This window comes from Neofelis nebulosa, chromosome 9, assembly GCF_028018385.1.
Source record: "Neofelis nebulosa isolate mNeoNeb1 chromosome 9, mNeoNeb1.pri, whole genome shotgun sequence".
In the NCBI taxonomy this organism is placed as follows: domain Eukaryota; kingdom Metazoa; phylum Chordata; class Mammalia; order Carnivora; family Felidae; genus Neofelis; species Neofelis nebulosa.
The window spans coordinates 19,740,805-19,758,755 of NC_080790.1; the positions used below are offsets into that span (position 1 = coordinate 19,740,805).

Here is a 17,951-nt window from a genome sequence, read left to right on the forward strand (position 1 = left end):
GTCCCTCTCTCCACCCCTCCCCAACTTGTGTGCATTCTCTCTCTCAAAATAAATAAACTTTAAAAAAAAGGAAAATATTTTTTTAAAGAAACAAATATAATATTTCTAAAACTAAATTTATGACTTGTCCCTTTATCTTCTGCCTAAAAATAAGGGGGGGAAAAGTCAGTAATAAAGACTAGATTTCTTTACTCCTTGAGTCCACTTCCTCAGGGAAAGGCACCTATCTACCAGAACCCTTATTACATCATTAATGGAGAATTGCCCAAAATACTCATTCCCACAGCTGTTAGAGGTCTCCAAATGCTGTTTGTTTTGCCTGTGTCAAATTCTCTTCCTTCACTTCCACTGCCATTGCCTTAATTCAGGCTCGGGTTTGAACTGGAGTATCACAATAGCATTGCAACCGTTCTGGCTTCCAATCTGCATGCCATACCCACTTCCAGAAAGATCTTTGTAAAAGCAGACCACATCCCTCGCATGCTTAAAACATTGCTTTCAAGAAAATGCCCATTGCCTTTAGAATAAATTCCTTTTTTTTTTTTTTTGCTTTCCTTGAAGATTAAAAAAAAAAAAGTTTTGCTATTGTACATAAGACAAATATAACAAGTGCATACAGGGTGATTTTTTTTTTTGTTTTTAACCTCTAAGCTGGTTCCTGTGTTTGAATGTCCTTTCCACCTGAGTTACTACTCTGTGTCTTTCAAGACTTTGCTCAGGTGTAAGTGTGGCCTTCTCCCTGGAAACTTTACCAGTGACAGTCGTCCCTTTGCCCATTTTGGGTGCTTCAGTCTGTGCTTAACCTTTATGAATTCCTCTACTGTGCTATTCATAACTATGCGTACTTGTCTTTTTCCCTTCAGAGACTGTATAATTGTTGAGAGTTGTGTATTTTATTTCCAGAATTTTGTCAATTAACTGGAACTTAGGTGATAGTCAGTGAAGCTTGTGGAGTCATTTAAAGCCAAGGCCCTGTGAGAAGCCTTGGCCACTGTGGACCCTGCCATGAGACACAAGGTGGTCAAGAGAAAAAATCCTCTTGATTGATTGATGATGTTGTACTGAATGGACAGGCACTTCTTATCTCCTGTGTGCTGCTCAGTGGAAGACCAGCTGTCAGGACTTGGAAAAGCAGGAAGGTTCCTTTCCAGAAGGACACTTGGAAGTTAATTATATGCACAACATACGAGAAAAACTTGTAGAATAACTATTAGCAGATTATATTAGTCTGACAGACTTGAAGAAAATAGAGATGTTTGTGTATTCATAGGAATAGTCTCAGAGGATATTCCCTGAAACATTAACAATGTCTTGGGGGTGAGATTTTGGCAGATCTTCTACTGTTTCATTTTCATACTTAAACAATTTTTATGAGTATATATATCATTTGTAATTAAAAAAAAAACCAAAAAATAGGCATTTCCAACAAGAGACAGGCTATCTGTACCTTAGGAGTAGGGTCAGCAAGACGATTCTGTAAGCACGAGGGAGCCTTTGTAGACCTGTTTTCCAAGCCAGTCTTTTCTGGGGAAGCTCAAAAGAAATATGATGCCCCAGACTTCACAGAGGAAATGACGAGTCCATGTAACTGAGGCCAAGCAGGGACCTGGTGAAAGTTCTACACTCCCCAAAGGCTGATCAGCTGCATATTCCAGAGGCCAGTTACTAGAATAACTTCCCAGCCTGGCAGTGAAGTCAGGTACAGTCAGTGGGAGGAGAACTTGGAGAAGCCCCAGTAGGTCTGTGGAAAAGGATACCGCAGGGACTCCAGGCCTGCTACGATGAAGGAGAACTTTTAAGTCCTTTGGATTTTGCAAACACTTTAAAAATAATTGCACCAGATAGTCCGGGTGAATTCCTAAGCCTTGCTGGTGCTGGATGCTGTGCCCATCATTGGCCAGTGTTCACACTGGACAGAGGTGATCCCGGGAGTGGGTCTTGGTCTCTCCCATTCCCTCTGCAGGTAACAGGCGACGTCCAGAGATATCCAGAGACAGACATGGAGGGTAAGAAAGCAAGGGAGAGAGTAGCTGTGGCTTTGAAGATAGAGAAGATAGACAGGGTTGTCAAGGAGGCAGAGAGGGAGGAGCCGTGAAGGATGCCCTGAAAACTAGGTGAAAAAAGGAGAAGGTCGTGCTGACGAAGCAGGGTACTATGGCCCTTGGAATCGCCATGGAACAACCAGATTTTACTTGCCTGTCTTTCTTGCTCTAAATTATGACACTTAGTTATACCCAAACTGTTCTTGATTAAACTCTTTTGACAGATCAAAAATAAGATAAATGAAGTGAAACCGTATTTACACTGAATCAATTAATAGCTAAGAACAATTTAAGTAATTTTTACATCTACTTTTTAAAAAAATGATGCATCTGTATTTCTGTTGTTCCTATCGTCATATCACCTGCTATGAAATTCATAGCTAATGTCAAAAAAGGTTAGAAATGACAGTGCTTTCCTGTGCTCTTGTAAACAGAAAATAGTTTAGCAAAGGGTTTATCTGGTGTTGAGGTGTTTAGATCATTAATCACATCCCAAGGTTTTTATTGACATTCTATCTTCCTTGATCTCAAACAGTTTGATCCTTCCAAAGTAATCAAAGGATATTGCATTATCACATTAAAAAAAAAAATGAGTTTAAAGCACACTGAAACTGGAAGATGTTTGAGCAGGTAAAAAGTTTGTAAATGTTTAAACTGAGAAGAGAAGTTTTACAAGTATGGAACCGGGGTCATTTTGACAGCAAAGTCACAACCATGGTACATTTCAAAACATTTCAAAGCATTTTCATATGCTGGCTCTATAGCATAGGTGTCTTTTTGAAAGGCAGTCTACTACTTATTCATTGTTTAAATATCATCTTTACCCTGGAGGGACAAAATTAAGTGTGTTTATTATTTGGAAAACATCTGCTAGGTAACATATTATCATTACCACTTGTTATCCTAGAAAAGGTCAGCAAATTTGGGACACTTGCCTTTTTAAAAAAGAAAAATGAATAACCCATAACATTGTTAGCTCTTTTAAGAATTTTGCCACGGAAAACTAGACACTTCTGGGTATACAACAGATTTTCATTGTCATTTTACATCTTGTTACAACATCCTACAAATGTTCTCCTTTTTAAAGGTCTTGTTTTTACTGCTTGTATATATCCTATAGCAAGTAAACTGCAATATATTACAATAAATGGAAAGATTATAAATAAGTAAGGTGCCACCCTGCTCAGTCTCTTCATTCTGGATCTTCTCTCAGGCTTCCATGGTTTGTGATATGTGACTGTCTAGACTGAGTTGAGGTATCAGGGTTTTCAGTATGTTTATTAAGCTGCATTTCTTCTTTATATCTTAGATTGCACTAGAAATAGAGGTTCTAACTTTTTTCCTGCACATCTGTGGATGTAATGCTCCCCTTAGGGCATGTGTGTGTGTATATATCTATATCCATATATATATATATATATATATATATATATATATATATATATATATATATATATATATATATAAAAGGGGATATATATATATATATATATATATCCCCTTTTAAAGACCCCTAGCTCTATCTCAGAGCATAGGAAGCCCTCTGTGATTTGGCTCCCGTCTACCTCTCCAGACTTATTTCCTGCCATGATGCCATGAGCCGGTCTTGTACCATGTACTCCAACAACTCCAAACTGCTTTTTTGTTCCTTAATGTACCACACTGTCCCCTCTGCCTAGAATGTTCTTCCCTCATTCCTCTTCCTCTCCTCCACTATGCCCTATAAAACTCAGCTAGGGGCGTCTAAATAGCCTTTCCGTGCCTCCTCCCACCCCACCCCAACCCCAAATTAGGTATTTTTCCTTGTGCTCACAGAACACTCGGTGTGTCTCTGACACTGCATCACTGGTATTTTATTATGTTTGCGTCTCTCTCTACCACTGTCCCACAAGTTCCTTGGGGGTAGAGACCTGTCGTACTTAACTTGTGGTTTAGAGATGTTTATGACTGAGTGAATATCAGTTACTTCCTTCACATCTGCTACTTTGAAGTTTCTCTCCCAGAAAGAGGGTTGATACATTCATTCATCCCTGCTATACATTCCTGTACAGTCTGTTTCAAAATTCTGTCCCTTCCACAGAGAACATACAGTGTTATATCTTCTGTTCAGTCTCCCCTTTTTTTTAACTTGACACATATTTCTGATCTCTTTTTCAGTAGAGAGATGTGTATGTTTATTTTTCTTTCATTTTTTAACCTCCCACCCTCTTAATCCTTTTTTTTTTTTTTTTTCTTTTTTGGCTTTGCAGGCTTTGGATGGATTTTTCTTTGTTGTGAACTGTGAAGGGAGAATTGTGTTTGTGTCGGAGAATGTGACCAGCTACTTGGGTTACAATCAGGAGGAATTAATGAATACCAGTGTCTACAGCATACTGCATGTAGGGGATCATGCAGAATTTGTGAAGAATCTGCTACCAAAATCACTAGGTACAAAGCAATGTGTTTTTCAAAAGAATATGAACTCTCTCTAGCTGTTTCTTACATTATATAATTGTTGTGTTTATATTACATAGTATCATTTTGAAATAAGTTCTAACACATTAAAAATATTTTTCAATTTAATTTCAGCCTGATGTGTAAATACGAAGAGGGAGTATCATCAAATAGCTGGTAGAGAGCATTCCTTTTATCCTGTTCCTCCAGCTTATGACCTAGCCATGTGACAGTGGTGAGAAGCAGAGTAGTCACTGCCTTGCCACTAGAAGCTTCTGCTTGAAACTGCCTTTGTTTTCGGCTTCGATTATGTCCAAGAAAGAGACACATGTATGTCCTTCCCACCACCCTGCTCAAAAAGAAGAAAAAGGAGGAAGGGAGGGAGAAATATACTGTCATATTACGTATATACTAAAATGAATATTTTTGGATGTAAGTGGTTTCAAACTCAGATGTTCTAAGTATGGGTGCACAGGTTGTTTGCTGACAAAGGAGCCTAGCTGAGAGGACGGATGGGGTCTGATTTCCAACCTCTGTTCCATTTGGTACACTGTGTGCCTATTCCGTAGCCTGTATGTACTCCCAAAGTAAGGAAGGGCCTTGGCTAGAAATTCTGTGTAACTAATACACACATGCAAATTAAATGTTATCTGTAGCTCTTTATTTTCGACATTGTTCGCTCAATGGAAAGGAAGCCTCATTCTTTGAAAAGAGTAGTTAGTACACGTTTATAGTACCTGGGGGCCTGAAATGATTATTTCTATTAAAATCACTAGTTAGATACTTGAATTATCAAAGGGTCTTATGTGCTTTGGTATAGCATTTTACAGTGTAAGTGATTTTAGAGATGATATAGTGGATTCCTTTATTTTAAAGATGGTGCAGGGGCACCTGGGTGGCTCAGTCAGTTAAGCGTCTGACTCCTGGTTTGGGCTCAGGTCATGCTCTCACAGTTTGTGGGTTCGAGCCCTGTGTTGGGCTCTGCACTGATAATGTGGAACCTGCTTGAGATTCTCTCTTTCCCTGTTTCTCTGCCCCTTCTCCATGTGCTTGCATGTGCGCACACGTGCATGCTCTCTCTCTCTCAAAATAAATAAATAATGATAAAGGTGGTGCAGAGATAAAGTAATTAACCTAAACCTCACAGCTAGCCCATAGCAGAACCAAGACTCCTTCTTCCAGTACAGGTTTGTTTCCGTGATTTCCTCTAACACTCTAACAGTTACACGGTGATGAGATCGTAAAAAGGAGGAAGGGTCAGTGAAGAGAATAAAGTTAAAAGAAAAACAAAAAACTGTTGGGAATGGTGAAAGAAGAGCCTTAAAAACCTTCCAGCTGCCACCATGGTTTGAATAGAACATTGTAACTGGGAAATGGTGTCCCATCACACAGTGATTATCATTTGAAATGTATAGACCTATTTTCTATAACTGAATTCAGTTTTTTATACCGAGTCAGGTAACATTTATGTTTAACAATCATTTTTATGTTATAACTTATTGATTACCCGCTATATTTGAGGCATTGTTGCGTATAAACTGTGCAAATAAAATAAGGTATAAGAATGGTTATAAGAACCCAAGGTTGGTCTCTGTCTATTCTAAATATTTGAGTCACAGTCTCCTTTGAGAAACTGAATCCTGTCCCCAAAAAAGGCGCACATGTCCACAAGCCCATCCTTAAGAATACACACCTGCCAGGTTAAAACTCCTGCTTAACAATGGATCTGTGGTTTCCAATCAGGTTTTCATTTCTAGGATGCAACTGGAAACAAATAGAAAAGTGCATTAATTAACTGCTTGTAAAAATGTGAGCAAAAGAGCTAGGAAGTTATTAATTTTTAATTTTGTCTTTAACTGTTTATACAGACTGTTAATGAATTAAGAATTTGTAAGGCCTTATTTTTGAGGGGGAATGTCCTATACAATCTGTTAGAAAATTTTACAGTTTTCTGATTGGTAGACATTTAGATTTGCTAAGAAAGATAAGTATCCTATTGCCTCAGGATAATGTGAGACCTGAAGAGATCTGTCTTTTAATCTGAGTATCTGACGAAGCAGATGGCTATAGGTATGTCTTTTGTATCCTCCGAGTTTTTCACCTTATTCACAGACATATAATCAATTTTTCTTCCGCAGTAAATGGAGTTCCTTGGCCTCAAGAGGCAACACGACGAAATAGCCATACCTTTAACTGCAGGATGCTAATTCACCCTCCAGATGAGCCAGGCACCGAGAACCAAGAAGCTTGCCAGCGGTATGAAGTAATGCAGTGTTTTACTGTGTCACAGCCAAAATCAATTCAAGAGGATGGAGAAGGTAAAACAAAGGGTGATTTTAAGGTGTTTGATCGCTTTTTCCATGACTTTAAAGACCAAGGAGGTAATTGATTATAAGTAGCCTTTTTCAGATAGTATTGGTCACTGTATTATGCATCATAGTGGCTATTCAGTTTACTACGTATTTCTTAATACTTAAGAACTGCCAACATGTAGACTCACCCCTTTAAAAAGCCCCCAAACTCTCAGTTTTAAGCTGGCATTCCCACTAAAATGTCAAATTCAAACCAACTTGCTGCCTAGAAATAAGAGACGCAGCTAACTGCTGCCAGTTGGAAATGTACCAGATATAGCAGGCTGTTGAACAGCTCTGATTTTTAGAAAGTTTCAAGTTTAGAGTGTGGGGAACATTGGAGAATAGAGTTAGCATTTTTGAGGCCATACAAGGTAATTTATAAGGAGAAAGCTTATGAACAGATGAAAACACAGCTGAAGCTCTAATATGAACATGGTATCAACATGGCATTGATTAAAATCTGTGACAGTGGATGATTTTTCCATGTGAACTAGGCTGAGTTAAGAACACCGCAAATTGGAAACTGGAGTAAGGACTAGGGAAGGTAGTAGATGAGGACTTAATCAGATGCAAAAAAAGGGCCATGCATGTAGCAGGCTTCACCCGTGAATGGGTGCCACAGTCAACTGAGGACTTTTTGTAAAATACACATGCCAGTGCCAGCCTGTCTTGTATGACTGAAGTTCATGTTTAGCTATGCGATGTTGTGTGTAACACTCAAGAAAATTGGAAATGGAGCTTCGAAAAAGTTATGGGTCCCAACAACATAAAGTCCTTTATCAGGGGCAAAATAATGTTTCTTCAGAAAGAGTTAAATGTTTTTGTCATATGGTAATTTTTATCTGCACAGTGGTTATAAGAATAACTTCTGTGGCCATTAAGTACTGATAAGTATAGGAAATTGACTAAGGACTCTATTTTTTAAAAAATCACTGTGTTGCTTAAATCTAGTGAAAACTACTTCTTCAAGTTGTTATCATGCAAGTACATGAGATGCATCTGTCTCCTCTGGTTTATGTCAGAACATTCAACGGGAAGGGATAATGTATGCTAACTGGATCTCTACCTGGAGCTGCCAGCTTTTGGTTACCAGCAATTTTATCACTAATACTATATTATTAGATCAGAGCGGCTCCGATATTGTGTCAGATCCCGTAACATGTTGTTTTTATAAAAACCATTAGTGGCAAATGATAGATGTGAACTGTTTTCTGCCCTCCTTTCTTCAACTTCCCCTTCTTGTTTTGGGCAGATTTCCAGTCATGTTTGATTTGTATTGCACGGCGATTACCTCGGCCTCCAGCTATTACCGGTGTAGAATCCTTTATGACCAAGCAAGATACTACAGGTACTAACTGCAGAGTTTAGAATTACATCCAAAATTTTGTGTTCGTCTGTTCTCTGCTATTCAGCTTCTGTTCACCAGTCTTTTACAAAAAATACTTTAAATGATAGTAGGGGGTGGCGAGGAGGGGTCATGGTGCGGGGTGAGGACTCCTGATTGAGGGAGGAGAGCTGTGATGGCCCTCAGGAAACAGACAGGCGTGTCAGGCGAACTGAAAGAAGGGCAGCAGAGCCCAGAGTAAGTAACGGTAGGACTTCCAGAAAGTAAGGCCCTCTTTGGAAAGGCCTGCTTCAGATTTGATTTTTGGCAAAAACAATCTGTTGTTGTTCTTTACAATTTTACATAGTATTTTCCATATGTTATGTAATCTTCACTTTGAACACACCAAGTTTCATACTTTTACATCAGAGTTAGGTGTATATCACTTGCCTCTCTCACTTTAAAATAGGGATATTTTAAAATAGGGATAAGATACTACAGATAGATTATTTTTTTTAGCAGGCCAAGGTTTAAACAGTCATTTCTACTGAATTTTATTCTTTGTGAAAATTTGGTTTTAATGTACATTTTGACCTTTACGATTTTTATAAATTTATTAATATTTGTTACAATACTTATTAATGTTTTAGTCCCAGAAATCAAGTATTCCTGTTGTGTTCCTTATTCTTGTGTTTTTAAAGATAAGCTCCCAGCTGCTCTAACTAAAGAGTAGGTGGGGATAAATTAGCACAAATAATAGAGTACAGTAAAGAGAATATCTAGGACTTGGAGATACAGAATCTGAGTGTAGTAATTATCACTTAACCGTAACTTTCTTCGCTCCCTTTTTGAGTCTGCCATCTACCTGTCCTTTTCCATTTTCCACCAATGAACAGCTCTGGAAAAATTTGATAACCTTTATTGAAAACTAAACCCACTAAGGCGTGGAGGAAAAATAGGGTCCTCTGACAAATATAACTGGTCTTTTGTGTCAGTAAAACCAGGTAAGGGCTGGTGAGGTAGCAGAATAAGAGCTTGCTGGAAAGGATGATGGTTAATGTGGATAGATAAATGTGGAAGATGAAGGATGCTTAAAAATTATGAGGATAATTTAGGAACAATATATTTCAGCTTTTCCTTATATTGAATTTCTACAAATTGAATCATTAATTGTTTTAAAAGAAGACTATTATCCCATAGGAACACTGTTGTGACTGGTAGTTTTGTTTCTGGCCAAGGACCCAGCATTACTATCTTAGATATACCTGATTTAAAAATAAATACATAAAAGTTTAAAAATTGAACTCCGAATCATAAAATAATTATAAACCTACAGGGAACCTCAAGGATCACAGACTTTAGCCTACCCATTTTACAAATGATGGAATGGTGCCTTTTCCAGAACCATACAGCTAATTGTTAAGAACAGATATCCTTAGGCCCTAATATAGGACCCTTCATTTCTGTCGCATTGCTTTCCACCAAAGCACTAGTAAAAGGACATTACTGTACTGTATGCACTTACTACATAAAAGATACCAGAGGAAATGTAAATAGAAGGAAATAAAAAGGTGCCAAAGAAATAAAGTGTTCATAAAATGTAAAACTAACGTTTTATTATATCATCAAATTGATTTAGATTTAAAAAAATAATAAACTAGCTATAATAAATATTAGATATTTAATTCCTTAAATTTTAGTAGTAGTTTCAACTCTCCATGGGGTGGTTCATGTCCCTTAAAAAAAGAAGAAGTCTTCTACCAGGAAATGTTGAACAGGGGCTTACTGGTTTGTCTGATTGGTTGACTGGTTGGTTAAACTTTCCTCCAGCAAGCAGAGGTACTCTAAATCAACCTGTTCATGATTCTCTTCTAAGATAGTCTCTTTATTACCTAATCATTTGTTACCATTGCTAATAATCGAATCACTTTCTCCCTTCCAATCCTGCAGTTGTAGACTCTTGCTCTTTGTGGTTAGTACTGACATGAATGCACACACAGACACACACAGACACACACACACACACACACACACACACACACACACACACACACACCTCCCTTAATCATTGCCTGTTAGAAACATTGTTGCTTGTGAAGATCACATAACAGTTGATTTTCTGCTACAACCAACTCTTGACCTCTGATGTAATAAGAGACAAAAGATTAAATAATTACAATTCTTAAAAAATCCAGAATTGTCTATAGTTGCAATCAAGGGTTTATCAGGCTTTGCCCAAACTATTCTTAAATAACAAAATTTTCTTATTTAAGTTGAAATTTCTACCATTTACATTTATGCCAAGACTTGGGCGACAGCCTTATCAGACAGACTCAGATATATCAGATTCAAGACTCTCACTTAAAGAGGCCTAATACGTTTATTTCCAAACAAACCAAGTGAAATATATATAGAAGGGATTAGTTAAAATGAGAGCACACAAACAGTACAATAGATTTGAGTTGATTGTGAGAAGAAGGAAGGAAAAGAGAAATCAGACATTCACAGAAGAGGAAACATGAAATACTCAACCTTATTCATTGGGAGGTACAAATTTAGAGCATAAACATTTTTCACCTACTAATTGTAAAAAATAAAGACTGACAGTACCCCAAGTGATGGAGAGGATGTTGGATTAACAGTAACTTCTATATAAGTTCCTAGAAAACAGTTTAATATTATGAAGTTGAATGTTCACATAACCTGTGACTCAACAGTTTTGTTCCTACGTATATACCCTAGAGAAACTCTCACACACATGCACCATGGAAAATGTAGATGATGTTCACAGAAGCACCGATTGTAAAAAAAAAAAAAAGGTGGGGGGGACAATTTAGATGTCCCTTGACAGGAGAATGTAAAAACAGAGGGATGGGGCAAGTGAGGAGTACACACATGATGGGATCGTATAGGTGATGTTCAAGTTCTGAAGTTGGATGGTGGGTTTGCAGGTTTTCATGTTATTAATCTAATTGTGTGTGTGTGTGTGTGTGTGTGTGTGTGTGTGTGTGTGTGTGTATAACCTGTATTATTTTGTGTTAATATCAGGTTGCATCAAGAAATAAAACAGATCTGAACAATCCCAAACTGAATCAATTGGTCCCTGGTTAACCAAGGAATAATTTACCTGAATTCTTCCACAGCCATCTAGGAAATTTGTTCAAATAGGATGACAATAGCAAATCACCACTACATTTTTATAAAGCATATGTTCTTTGTGCAGAATGTCTTACAAATCTTAGGTTCTGACATATCTTTTTCTGATGTAACTTTTATTGCCTTCAGTCTTTGTTTACTCTCAAATGCCCAAGACGAGGTAGAAAAGGAAGGTCTTGCCTACTTTGTCGTATTCTCTTCACTTAGTTAATGGAAATTAATTTAAACCAAAATAATATATTTCATCTCTGCCTCTCCTTCCCCAATAAGTGTTCCAGTCGTTAGGATATATTAGAGTAGGATCCAAAGAGCAAGTATGAGGAGTTGGACCTGTATTAGCCTCTGCACCTTCAGGCCTTTGTAGTTTGACTTTAATGCTTGACTGGAACGGAATTTTAGAATATGATGTACTAATATACAACACCCTCAAGGCCAAAACAATTTTTTATTGTCATGTAAGTGATATACTCCATTATCATATGTAGCAAAAATTAATAGTTTATTAATGTTTTTGTCCATTAAGCATTTAGGAGCGGCAGCGGATTTCTTAGATGTAGTTGTTAATTTTGAAATATGGATGACTTATATCAAGAAGCTATCACAAGTGTAAACTTTGATTCTTCATGTAGGCAAAATCATCTCTATTGATACCAGTTCCCTGAGAGCTGCTGGCAGAACTGGCTGGGAAGATTTAGTGAGGAAGTGCATTTATGCTTTTTTCCAACCTCAGGGCAGAGAACCATCTTATGCCAGACAACTGTTTCAAGAAGGTAAAGTTTTTTCTCTCTTAATTACTTTCATTAACCTTGCTTTTTATTCATATCAAGTAATTTATATAGAACTATGGCTTGATAAGTATTTTCTCCAAATTACAGTTTTTGCAATAATCAGTTTTAGGAAAGGAAGAAATGGGTAAGCAAAGTAATTCATGAGTGGATCCTGAATTTGGGATGCACATTTTAAAGAAGAGGATATCATGTGGTGGTCACTCACTCATTCATTCATTCATTCATTGAGGAGACATGTATCAAGTTCTTCACATACATAGAACACTATTTCAGATGGCAGGGATACAGTGATGACTAATAAGCAGGGTTTTGCCCTCAAGGAGCTCAAAATATATTAGGGCAACATATGACAACTTTAAAGATCAGTGTGACATGGCCTTATGTCTAGAGGTATAACCAAAGAAGAAAAAAATTAATTCTGACTTGGAGAATCAGGGATGGCTGCAGAGAGAAAGTGATCATTTCTTCTGGCTTTTGAAGATCATTCCCAGCAGAAGAGACATGTGAAAGGGCTTCTAATTAATATAGAAATCCGTATTATACATGTTGACTTCATTACTGTTACGGTTCCTGTATCACCTGACTCCTGTTGAAGTTTCAAGTTAAAATATGTCATATGAAATTAATAATTGTATAGATGCTGTGTCATAGTACTATGGGAGATTAAACAAGTATATTCCTTGCCCTTAAGGAACTTAACAGTATTACAGGAAACATAGGGAAAATTATTTGAGAAAGTCCATAGAATTTCAGAGGTGAGGGTTTTGATACACTTTTAAAATATCACAGAATTATGGTAGCCTAATATTGTGTTCCCAGTATAATTTATTCTCTATTCTCTAATAGTTTCTTTGCAAAGAGACTCTTCGTATGGCTCTTCCTAAACGGCAATGTAAAAATATTTTCATTATTCTATCACCCTTCTTAATTTTAATATTTCCCCATAATAGGTTTCCTAACTTTATAGATGATTTGCCATTCATTACATTATAGGTCAGCTGCTTCCAGATGATACATGGAGAGGAAGCAGCTTGATTTTTTTTGTTTTTTTCAGGAACCCATCTGTATGAATCTCACTAGTCTGGTTACTGTTGGGACAACTTCCTGGAGACTAATAGTTCTCCAGCGGGACTTTTACTAGACTGATACCTTCCCCAAAGATGGTATTTCAGTGGATAAAACCAAGAGTCTGTATTTTTTTTTTAAATGTTTTTAAGTTTATCTATTTATTTTTGAGAGAGAAACAGAGCGAGTGAGTGGGGGAGGGACAGAGAGAACAGGAGAGAAAGAATCCCAAGCAGGCTCTGCACTGTCAGCATGAAGCCCGATATGGGGCTCGAACTCACAAACCATGAGACCGTGAGCTGAGCCGAAACCAAGAGTCGGATGCTTACCCGACTGAGCCACCCAGGCGCCCCAAGAATCTATATTTTTTTCAAGTCCCCAGGCAATTCTGAAGTGCAGTCAGGTTTGGAAACCATTGAAGTAAGCAACTATGATGCCATTTACTGGTTGCAAACTTTGTGACTCTCTCTACCAAGAATGGCACTTGAGTTTTGCATAAGTTTGAGTCTCGGAGCACTATCTCCATTCACTGCCTAAAATGCTGAAGTATATGATACTCTTAAGTTTTTGCCTTAACTTTTAAGTTGTGACTTCCAAGACTTTAATTGAAAGATTTAATTTTATTTGCCTATAATTTATATATACTTCTACCAAGGCAAAGCAGGTCCAGATTATTATCTCATTGTCTAAATGACTAGGTTCCCTGTAGATGTAACTGAACCACAGTTTATGTGTTTCTAAACCATTAAGAATCCTCTATAAAGCAGATTGATTAAAGTGTAACAAATAACTGTCATTCACATATGAAGTAAAACAATTTAGAGTAAAATGTAAAGAAATATAATTCAGCACCTTTTCCCCATTAGTCATTTCTTCATGTCCTTTTCTTCCACTTCTTTTGGGAAGAAAACATTCCTCAACAGAGATAACTTGTATTTTTCTCAGCAGTGTTGTCCAGAGTTCACATGACTCTGATTATATAGTGTTTTGGAGATTCTGGACAATTTGCCAGTGTTCATGGATTGAACACATCTTCTTCTGATAGTTCGTATTCAGATTATATAACCTGTTAAGAAAACGATCCGTGAAACCCTCACATGGGGATCATCTGTTAAAGATGTTGACCCGCTGAATGAAAATCTGTGAGGGCCCAGGTATCTTAAACTCCCAAGGCCGTGCTTATTTAAGTACATCAAGTTTGAGGTCTGTCCAGAGTCGGAAGAGGTGTATATTTGCATTTGCTCCCTATTTACCTAAGGACAGTGTGAAAGAGTGAAATTATGCCACTGTGTGAAACTTGATTTTGTGTGACACTTTTAAAAAGTTAAAAGTTTATACAATTCCATAGTGATTGATATTTAGGCAAGAAAAATTTGCCTTCCATGTGTTTTTTTCTGCCCATTAACTTACTCTTTGAAGGTAGTGGCTGGTAGAAAATGATAATATGCATTAAACTTTAAATTAGTTCTTAGCGTAGTTTTTTCAGCTGCTTTTGACAGAGATAGTGCATGGACTTTAAAAAAAAATTTTTTTAACATTTATTCATTTTTGAGAGACAGAGAGAGACAGAGCACAAACAGGGGAGAGGCAGACAGAGATGGAGACACAGAATCCAAAGCAGACTCTGGGCTCCGAGCTGTCAACCCAGAGCCCAGTGCAGGGCTCGAACCCATGAACCATCAGATCATGACCTGAGCCAAAGTCAGATGCTCAACTGACTTGAGCCACCCAGGCACCCACCTGCTCATGGACTGTTTTTAAAGGGGGTTTACCATTTTATTTTCTAGAATCAAATTTGTAAACACACACACACATTTCAGTCAAAGAATATGTGGGAGCATTCAGCATGAACTAGATTACGCAGTGGTTCTCCACTGAGATTAGGGAGAAATGGGGATCACAATCACCTGAGGTACTTTTTAAACTAGGTCCTTGTAGGTGTTTATGGTTTGAAAAGGTTTTCCAGATTTGGTTCAATTGAGAACCATTCCTTTCAAGAAAGGTTTGGGTTAAATGCATCCCAGAGGTCCTTGATAAGATTCATTGAGGAAAGTTGTTAAACCAGATTTCTGGACTCCACCCACACTACTGAATCAGGGTGTATAGTCTAAGATGTTTTCTTACAGAGAAGTTTGGAAAACGTAAACCTACATTCCACAAGACATTAATAGCTATAACTAAGAAATTATGTTTCGTGCTGAATTCAGTTTGGGGAATGTTTCAGTCCCCCACTCTTGGGGATTCATAAGACATAATTAAGGTATTTAAGTTTCTGGGAGGTTCCACCTTAAAGCTACCTGTTTAACTTTGTTATCCAGACTTATTTTTTCTCAGAATACTTCTTCCTGTAGCACATCTATCAGCATTTAAGGAGAGTAGCATTCATGGGGAGTGTTGGTCTAGATAACCTAGGAAAGTTTTATTAAAGAACTGCTTATTTATTATCAGTGATGTAATGGATCATCATTTCTTGGCTTTGAAGATGTCCATGATATATTGTTATATTGAAAAATAGGCTATGAAAGCACAGCATATATAGTAGGACCTCACTTCTGTATGTTTGTTTATCCAATTCTAGAAGGCTTACAAAATGTGAACAGTGGTTATCTCTGAGTGATGGGATTACAAATGACTTTATCTTGCTCTTTGTTCATTTCTCTATTAATGTTATAATCACAAAATAAAGTTATTTTAATTTAAAAAATCATGAGACAATTGGAAGGAGTTTATAGTATCAAGAAGTTTGGAAGCATTGCTGTAAAACATAAGCACCCATATGAATGATTAACCAGAATGTTCTCTGAGACTTGTGTAATGTGGTTAATTCCATGGTCCTTATCACAGAGTTAACTGAAAATCTTTTTTTGTCAGGCTTGTTGAAAGTATTTAAAATATGAATTTATTTTTCTTTTTTAGAAATTTTGATATACTGAATAGGGTTTGCTCATTGGTGATTGAATATCTTAGAGCATCGAGGGGTAATTTTTTTCTTTACCTTAATAACAGTTTTTTAAATTGCATTCTTCTGCACATATCTAGGGAAATACCAAAAGGAAAAAGAAATCTCTCCCAGCATTGACCTGTAGTGCTCTGCCACACATTTTATACCAGCCATACAGTTACTGTCAGTAGCGCATGCTCCTTGAGGTGATCTCGGCACTAGATTGGTGGAGTCACAAACCCAAATAGCTCTAGTTTTACAGCTCCGATGGCCAGAGGGAATGGCTTCCTTTGCTTCATAGCTCTGTTGAGGCCTATTCTGGAGGGGGGATGAAGACAGTTGTTATTTTAAAGGTTCCTAGAAGAATTTCGGGGGTGTCAATAATGCCACATCAATGGTATCCCTTCACACTAAGTGTTCTAAAAATTGTAGAAATGGACACAGTAGTCAGGAATTACAATAGTAGCTAGCTATATACCTGGCAAACCTAGACTGGAAAACAAGGCCAGGAGCTATGATCAAAATGACATTCCAAATAGTTTTGTCCAGTCGTAAACCTTGAAACCCATTTAAAGTGAAAATTTGGTGTGCAGAGCAAATGTTTATCCAGCCAGCTCTGGAAAGCTGTAAAATCATGTCTTAATTCAAAATATGAATGATCGTTATATAGGATTGAAGCTATTGGTGTGAATGGTATCTAAGGATTGGTTGAATGTGTATGACTCAGGACGCATGTCCTTTGTGTTTGTTTTTTCTTTGATGTTTATTCAGGAAATATTCATTCAGTACCTGCTATGTACTAGGCTCCATATGAGATATTATCTCACAACATTACTGGCTCCGTTTTAGTGATAATGGGCGAAGGTTAATTTGCATTATGAAATCCTAAACTTGTAAATGACGAAGTCAGAGTTCAAGTCTAAATCTGACTTCTAGGCTCTTATTCTTTTCATTGAACCATATTACTGTCCTGTTTACCTTTCTGTCTGAACAGTTGAGCACCAGAAGAATTTTAGTTAACTGGATAGTCTTAATTAAGTTCTAATAATTAAAGCTTTACTCTATTTAATATTACCTTTGTTTCTTTTCAAAGAGCGACTGTGTGAATTATGTGTGCTGTCTTTTTTCCACACACTACCATCCAAAATAAATAATCTAACATGAAACTTTTAAGTGTAGTGATTTCCTTGAATAAAGTTAAGAAGGGTTCCCCAATTTTGGAATTTTTACTAGTTTAGATAGATATAATCCTACAAGTTAAGGCAGCCTAGTTACCAAAGGACCAATCATGTTTCTGTAATCCACATTAAAGATCTTAGTGTTCCCATGCTGGTCTGAGTTTCTAGTTCTTTCTCACTTTATACAGCTTACCAACAAATCAAGAAATTTCTCTCCATTAATTTTCATTATAAAAATTAAGTCCAGAGTCATGTAAGAGCAAGAACATAAACTGAGATATAAGCATTTATCTTATCAGCTAAGATTTAAAATCTATCCTTTAAAGAAAAGTTATAGTAGTTGATCACAAGTCATTATTAGTCTGTTTAGATGAGATTCAAGTTGAGGGTCAATCAGCAAGTACTTACTGGGTGATTTTATATGCAAAGCATTGTGCACAATTCAAGGAGAGTGGAAAACAAGAATGGGACACAGAACTAGCCCTTATGTTTATTTTAGCTGATGAAGAAAAATAAATGTCTGAAGTTATCTGCCTCTTATTTAAAGAGATACAAAAGTGACTTCACTCATATGGAATGTAAGATAGAAAACAGATGAACATAAGGGAAGGGAAGCAAAAATAATATAAAAGCCGGAAGGGGGACAAAACATAAGAGACTCTTAAATATA

General features: G+C 37.0%; 1 protein-coding gene across 9 annotated transcripts in view; it reads left to right on the forward strand.

The window, feature by feature from the left end:
• Nucleotides 1-17,951, forward strand: part of NCOA1 (nuclear receptor coactivator 1) — a 247,378-nt gene that overhangs the window by 174,912 nt on the left and 54,515 nt on the right. For all 9 annotated transcript variants that reach the window (XM_058682688.1, XM_058682687.1, XM_058682686.1 and 6 more), the window contains 4 exons: nucleotides 4,292-4,469; nucleotides 6,614-6,793; nucleotides 8,082-8,177; nucleotides 11,939-12,079. In XM_058682688.1, the coding sequence (XP_058538671.1) occupies nucleotides 4,292-4,469; nucleotides 6,614-6,793; nucleotides 8,082-8,177; nucleotides 11,939-12,079 (595 nt within the window). The remainder of the gene's footprint in view (nucleotides 1-4,291; nucleotides 4,470-6,613; nucleotides 6,794-8,081; nucleotides 8,178-11,938; nucleotides 12,080-17,951) is intronic.